The 8,289-nt window shown below is 36.7% G+C and overlaps 1 protein-coding gene across 1 annotated transcript; it reads right to left on the bottom strand.

Moving 5' to 3' along the window:
* Positions 1–5,140: 5,140 nt before the first annotated feature.
* LOC114533199 (ATP-dependent DNA helicase RecQ-like) lies at positions 5,141–5,632 on the bottom strand. Its single transcript, XM_028554699.1, has one exon. It carries the CDS (start codon positions 5,630–5,632, stop codon positions 5,141–5,143), a length of 492 nt encoding a protein of 163 aa, XP_028410500.1.
* Positions 5,633–8,289: the final 2,657 nt, after the last annotated feature.

The following is an 8,289-nucleotide window of genomic DNA, read 5'->3' as shown; positions in this document are numbered from 1 at the left end:
TTGCCGGTGAGATCGAAAGCCTGCCCTTTCGTATTGTGCGTACGAGCAGATATGTATGTATGTAGAAGTTGTGTCCAAAAGTTGAAGAAACGACGATCACTTATCATTGGATTGGATAACATTGAAAAATATTTCAGAAATTTAGCGAGCGTACCAATACCATCATTAAAGAGAGGGAATACATCTGACGAAATAACGCCGCAAGCCACCAAAAAGACTTGCGATGAGACAGCAACAAACGTGTCAAAATCGAATCTAATCGAACTTTCCCCTTTGAAAACTACCTCGTCCCCTATCCGACCTGCAGCACGTCCTTCCTGGCCATTATCACCAATTGTTTTTAAACAAAATAAAGGCATTCATGGTGTAAAAGAAGTCGTTGGACAACCGGACACCAACGTAACACCAACAGCAACTAGTACCAACGTATTTGTGAGGGTGAATTGGCCTTCAAAAAATGTGGAAAGAAAACTTCCTGAAGATTTTGAATCATTGGGTAAAATGCTTATAAGAGGAACATATAAGCAAATTGCAATTTCTGCGTGGAAGAACCAAAAATTAAGGAAGGAATTTGAAGAGTTGATGGCCAAAGAAATAAATAGGGAATGCAGCCAACTATGTTCAAAGAAAGAACCATGCTGTTTAAGGCAAACCAGCAAGGACAGCATGCTGTCATTTACGATGGAGAAGTTTTCCAGAGAACTTGCTGAAAGGGCGCCTCTGTTCCATTCGCTGTTGGTTGCGGCCAGTGTTAATCCTCTAAGCAGAGCGAAGAAACCTCAGAATGAATCAAAAACCTCCAGTTTTTTGGTAAGTTGTGTTTTTAAGTATATATACTAATCTAAAATTGTATGGTTATTGGTCTAATAAATATAACAAGCCACACTCCATTTAATGTAGGCACCCCCTATTGAGGGTCCTTTAATAGGGGTGTGCCCACATTACATTGAACGTCCCAATAGACAAAATGAACCCACTTAGTAGCAATGTTTCTAACTTACACAGGAAAATAGAGCACTCCTTTATATGAGTGCTAGCATATAATCTGAAAAGTGTTAAAAACCCTTATGTATATTTGTATACATTAGTTGCATCATGATAACAAACTATGTTTCATTTACTTAATATAGAAAACATTGGCAAGACTGTCAAACCTGAAGTTGACCACTAGCCACACTTATTTATATAAGAAGCTAGATGAATTTGGAAAAGATCATGACACAGAAATACTTGAGAAGGTTAATAATAATTCCTGTTTTTCTATAAAAGAACTGCCAGTATATGAGTGAAGTTGGAATTCACGCTACAGGTGGGAATGTTGCTTATTCCACACCATTGATTATCATCAAGATGTTCACTATATGACTGAAGATCATCAGAATATAGACAAACATTATGTAACCTACATGACCACTGAGAATCGTGTGTCTGGCAACCATCTCAGTGATAAACCTCCACTGGGTGGAATTGAGGAGATGGAGAATAGTAAATGTATTCCAAGCACCATTGACAATGGAAAGCAAAGACAAAATTATATCAACTTGGTGGAGAGGGTCATTACAACCAACATTCCTTGCCTAAATTTCCTTTCTGAGATATGCACTGTTCATATACCCCACAAATATAGTACAGAAATGAGAAGGAGAACAGATAATGTAAGTATAAATATAATTATATTTAAACTATATTGAGAGTCACTTAAGTGTCCTGAATCATAATTTAACAGACGTTTGTTTAAATATAATGTGTATAATTTTTAATTTTTCTATCTGCATGTCTGTGTTTTTTTACCTTTAGGTCTTTATGGGAATGATATATGAAAATGAAAATGATGCAGATGGGATCATTCAGATATTAAAAAAATTTCACAAGTTTGTTGCATGTGACAGTAAACAAGATCAGAATGAATATGTTTCTGAAGATCAGTTGGAATGTGGGGATGGTCACGCAGAGCCAGTGTTTGGAGAACAAGGAATTGTTGGAGACCAGTTAAGTGTTGAGAGAGGAATAAATGGTCACATGTCACTGTCCAATGGGTTTACAAAAGAGGAACGTCTTGAGGGATTGCACTTTGAAGTTGCTGATTGGCATGCTGGTAATAAGTTCTTAGAGGTTTGTATTTCATGCTAGTTAGGATGCAAAGTTTCTGGTTAGGAAGGATGCATTATATATCAGTTTGGACTACTGCAGGATAAAGAAACAGCTATCTAATAATTATACAATTTTATTTTTAAATTATAGGTTGCTTTTAATAATCTGTACAGTGTATCCTCTGCTGCAGACAAATGCACGATGTATAGTGATCGCAACCTGATTAATAGACGTAATGTCAAGAGTGATGTGAGTGCAGCTGCCAATGCATGCCGGAGATTCTTTACGATCGAGATAGAAGCAAGAATTATTGCAGGCACTATGTCAGTTCTTGAAATAGAACAACTGGATGATGAGGGAATCAACTTGCCAATCAACAAGATGTCCACAAAAGAGGAGAAAAAAACATTCTTAAGAAAAACAGCCACCCTTGTTGTTGATAAGTTTGTCATTGACCGAAAGAGAAATGACAAGGTATTAAATTCAGTGCAAGTCATCCAGGAATACACACAAGCCAAGAAACATTCAGCCGGTGCCCAGGAACGGTATCCTTGCCGATATAAAGGTTGCCCTAAAACATTTGCACATGATGGAAAACGGAGAAGGGATCATGAGTCGCAGCACAACCCTCCCCCCAAAGTTGACGATCTTGATGTATCCGATCTAGTTTGTGATTTCAAAATTGAGGAAAAGGACAGAGATGATATGTATGCCTACCAGAAAGCATTGCTTGATTACGGGATGCTTCTTCTCAATTTCTGGGATGCAATACATGAGGGAGATGGGGAACGTATTCTCAGATGCTGGAAGTTTTTCCTGATGTACCTTAAACATCAGGGAACATCTTCTAACAAGTATGCTCTCGAAGCGCTATATTTGATGTTTCAAACCAATGCCTTACTAAGTCCACGTGAATCCCACCGCCTAATTTGGAACCGGTCTGTCAAGAACAAGCCAGGTAAATCTGCCAACATCCCTCTTGACTTGGATTTAGAGTTTAAGAACAAAACAATCAAGCAAGCTATCAAGAATCTTGGCCCTAGTGCTAACCAGAAATCATTGGATCGAATAGGTCATTCATTGGGAGTGACAACTGACCTGATGACTGTATTTGACACAAACTTAGATGTTTACCGAAGATCAGGTAAGCATGTCAAGAAATCAACCATGGGAGATCTTGCAAAAGTGGTTAAGGAGTTGGTTGATCACCAAGCATTTTCTCATACTCCTGGCAGAAAATACTCCTTTTACAAAAATATGAAGCCAAGCATTTTAAATGGTTTTAATCTACACAAAACATTTCTTTGGATTGATGAACACAAGAAATACATGATTTTAAATAGAAATGCTCGTTAGAAAATTGAGAATGGTTGCAGATAAAAACATTGTATATTCTTCTGCGAAACATTAAGAGAATTTGACAGGTTTCAATCCGATTATAATATTAAATGTTGTTTTGTTTGAGTTGTCAAACATTATGCACCTACTGAATGTGAATATAATTTTTAACTTTGACCTTAATGTACATAACATTGTTAGTGGTATAAATTAGTAAAACAATTTAATAATACAGCAAATATTATAAATCATACTGATATTCTTTCAAATGCCTATGCTTACATTCAAAGATTCCTCATTGCTTTCAGCAAAGGACGAGACAGAGTTCAGTTCCTGGCTGTCCAAAAAAGGTAAAAATGATGAATCATTACGAACATCTTCCCAGTTTGAACTTGATGTACTATCATCAAGACACTCACTAAAATTTAGATTTCTTAGTTCATCAAGATCAATGTCATGGAATACACCATCAATTATCTTCAGGATATCAGTAGCATAAGTGTATGTCCATATTTCAACTTCTCTGATTATGTCAGAAAAAGAGAAGAGTTTGTGGCATTTTTCAAGCACTTGCTTAATATGGAAATTATTAAATTCCAGCAAGTTGTTGGGGCAAGAAACCATAGTTTGTGTGCAAACTTGATTAATAATCTTCTGTTTCAGTTTAACTAATTCTGTATGCAACTGTCTCATTTGCTCTTTTGATACTGGCCTTTGAATTTCATTTGGAGTATCATGCATTTCCTCATCATCTCCATGTGGACTCCATACCGTGCAGTCATCCTGTTGGCATGCACATTTCTCGGCACAAATGTCACAACATGTGTGTGCAACTTCACTTGAATTATCGTGCTGATGGCCAAAATTGTCCATCAGTACTTTGCGGCGACAGTCTTTGCTCTGTACATACATCTTCATGTCACTGCCACATCGAGCCAGAAGTAAGCCATTATAGAAAAGGCAGCATGAGCTTGGTAGTCCATCTCTCCCTGCACGGCCACATTCTTGCACATAGGATTCAAGACTTTTCGAAGGGCCAAAATGTACTACATTTCTCACTTTCTTACAGTTGACACCCATGCCAAATGCAATAGTGCAAATAAGAATGCGTAGATGCCCTTCGTCATCAGCCATGCTCTTGGTAATATGGTCTTTCACTTTTGGGGGAGTTCCTGCATGGTACATATCAACTAGTCTGTTTTGTGGCAAACATTCTCCATTAAATAGTTGCTTGCCCAAAAGTACAACAAAAATGCGATATATCACAGAACATTGTTTACGTGTTTGGCAGTAAATCAGGCAACGGGGAGTTTTTACACCATGTTGTTTTATATGTTCAACAAGGGATTGAAATGCCATTTCCATACCATCACTTTTCTCCAAATATTGGACATTGTATTGGATATTTGGTGGATCTGGGCTATGCTCTACCAAATGTATATCTTCCATGGTCAAGTGTAAGGTGGTGAGTATTTGCTCTTTTGTTGCCTTGGTTGCTGTGGCTGTGAGGATGACCATGCAGCAGTCTTTTGGAAAGAGGGATCGTAATTCACCTAGACAGCCATACCATTTTCTAAACGGTACATCATTGGCGACAGAGAGACCCCTGATTGAAAGAAATATAGGTACATATATTGCTCATTACAGGCAACGAATTATTTTAACAAGCTATTCTAACAGACATTTAATCACCACAAAATCAGAGTGTAGCTTACCACTGAACTATGCAATGAGCCTCATCAATAGCCACACCAATCAACATCTTTCTGAAGCTTTCGCACTGAAATATTCCTCTCCATGTTGACATAGATAACAGGCATTCAGGGGAACCATAAATAACTATGTAGATACCGTTCATAACCTGTTCGACAGTTTCAGGATCTTCTTCATCCGTAATTGCTATAGCAGGAACTCCCACACTCTGCAAGTAAGCTACCTGATCATTCATCAACGATCGCAAAGGTGAAATTACCACAATAACACTCGAACCACGAGGCTTTTTGTGTAGGACATCGCCGACAATAGTTAGGCACTGATAAATTAGCGACTTCCCGAAGCCAGTTGGTAAATTAACAAGCACATTTTTATTCTGAAAGAAGGCTTTTATTGCTTCCTTTTGTTCCTCCATAAAATTGTCTATCTCAAATTGCGTTTTAGCTTCTTCCAAAGCCATTTTCCACAGTTGTTCGTTTTCGTCAGCCATATTGTTGAATTTCGGCGTAAACAATGTCTAATATAATTATTTGGATTATTCGGAATCATTTACTAAATTTATTTGGGCATTGGTTAATTCAGCCAATCGTGAGAAAGATTATATTTGAAATGCGCAGAGCCAATCATGGATGAGTACAGAAATGCATGCAATTCAACGGGCGCGAGAACACGATATCGCGCACTGATTCGCAGACCCACTTTGCAGGGGTAGAAAGTCGGGCTGCACGCAGGCTATTGGATGTTGTGATATATTATTATTATATAAAATTATCAAGACAATTCAGTGACAATACAGTACATTATTATATTTACATTTATGTTTACAGTACATAATTTTTTTTACATACTCCATGACTATTTACATTCTTCTCTGGCAATCTTAATGTCTTTTTGCAAAGCTTTCTTTTTCTGTGTACCCTGACTTAGCTTATATTTATTTACAATATACTTAGCAAAGGAAAAACACCTTACAGTTACATATAATTTAACTACATTCTCTAAACATAAAGTTTGACATTCCTTTGAAGTTTCAATATCACAATTTTGAACAATGTTGCACCACATATTTATCATGAGAGGAGAATTTATCACTTCATTAACAATTACATCAACTTGGTGAACAAGTGCATTTGTTTTTTTATGTTTATTTTCTAAATATTAACTCTGACACCTCTGCAATGTTTATTACCCATGAATGTGGTGATCTAAGTCCACCTCTTGACAATGACAAAACATATTCATTGCCATTTGTTTCTAATCGCATTGAGGACATCAGGGCTTGAATTTCTTTGTATCGGGGAGATTTGCTTCTAGAGCAGTTCTTACTTTTCTGATACAAAGATCTTATCACATAGCCAGCTAAATATGCTAGTGGTCCATACTCCTGAGGTGATAAAGTCAATTCATCCTAAAATCCAGATGAGAATCTTTGATTAAAATTGGTTAGTTGGTTACGAGTAAATACCTGCTTGAAATGATGACAGGGCAAAATTGAGTTAAGGTTTGTATATACAGCATAGTCAAATGTAGATGTCTTGGTAACTATAAATTAAATAACCATACCTTAGAGTCAGATAGTCCCTGGTTATCTTGCCTTTCCTTTAGTAACCCAATCAGGCGTTCTGGAATATGCATTAAAAAAACAACTTTTTTATTGTCACATAGGTGAAAATATTCTCTGCAGTTTGAATTCGTACTTCCATAAAACTCTTTTAACAATTTGTCCTGATTACTCTTCATTTTAAATTTCATCAACAGTTGATTGGCAAAAGTAACAAACAACTTGCTTGCATTGATATCTTCTGATATCAATGTTTGATCTGATTGCCTAGAGGATCCCTCGCCCAATTCTGCTACATGTTTACTGCGTTGGGGTCTTGTTAGGCCACCTTTGGATTTGCACACTTTCTCGCAGAAATCGCAAGGAAACTGTTTCTTTTCTTCAACCTAGAGACAATGCGTCTTAAGAACAAATATACATTAGGTAAATATCTTAGCTTACAAATAATATATGTATAAAATAGGTATCATTGTCTTAATTTCATATTTCATTCCCCTTCAAGTGCTCTTCAAGTGCACTATAATTGTCATGTGATGCCCTCTATGAAGTTGAGCTTATAAAAGGGGGTTTGGTCCTTTGAAGTTTACCGGCCTTCCAAACCCTCCCCTTATATTAACTATGGATGCACTATTCATGTGACATGGTATGCATACAGTTGTGAATACTAAAATACTGCTACAGGATTTTCTTTATTTTAGTCACAAAAGACTATCAGTCTAACTTCCTCACTGAAATGTTGTTGTAATTTCTTATATTGCCATGCTGCTTGTGCAATTTGTTTGTCAGTTCTCTTGCAAAGCATCTTACCAAGTGAAGAAACGTCCTTTTCGAAAAGTACTTTGCCCTTGCCCCAAAAATTAAGACCCTAGCTATGCCACTGAGTATAGATACATCCATAATTAATCTATGATAAATATGCAAGATAATACTCCCAGGCTGTATTCTGTAGCCGATTATCGTTCAGTTTCGTTGCCCCCCTTCGGGCACTACTTAAAAACATGATAGAAAATTAGGATAAATTACAGAATGTCTAAATACGCTTGTTTTCACTTTCACAAACCTGCAGTTTTCAAGCATTTCATCTTCGAAAAATCAGTGAATTTACATGTTTTGCAATAACTCAACGCCATTGTGATTCAGAAAATGTTCAGGATACTTGGTTTAATATACGACATATATAGCAGATTCAGCAGTTTTATACCGGTATTTAAATGAAGTTTCCAGCATGTTTGCTATGCAAGCAGGCTTCAACAAGGAAGCTTTGAGTGGCGTAGTTTTTTAAAACTAAATTAGTCAGAGAAGACTTAAACAACAATTAAACGGAAAAGCATTCAACAATTTGCAATTTGGAATTTACAAATAAATTAGGACAACTTTATTTGCACACATGAAAATCATCAACAAGCGTTTTGTTTCCACTCAAGTTATACAAAATAGTTACTACACAATCCTTTTTCAGCATAACCATTGTTTTATATTAACTATAACTATGAAAAACCCCTCGGGAAAAATCTGGAATGTGTTCTCTCTCCCATGCTACAGCAATGCTTTTGGAGGTGAAAAGCCAGCACTTCTCTTTCTTCTTG

Source organism: Dendronephthya gigantea, unplaced genomic scaffold, assembly GCF_004324835.1.
Source record: "Dendronephthya gigantea isolate DGI-Jeju-01 unplaced genomic scaffold, DenGig_1.0 000087F, whole genome shotgun sequence".
Classification (NCBI taxonomy): domain Eukaryota; kingdom Metazoa; phylum Cnidaria; class Anthozoa; order Malacalcyonacea; family Nephtheidae; genus Dendronephthya; species Dendronephthya gigantea.
The sequence above is the reverse complement of the archived record's forward strand: the minus strand, read 5'-3'. Positions and strand labels throughout refer to the sequence as shown.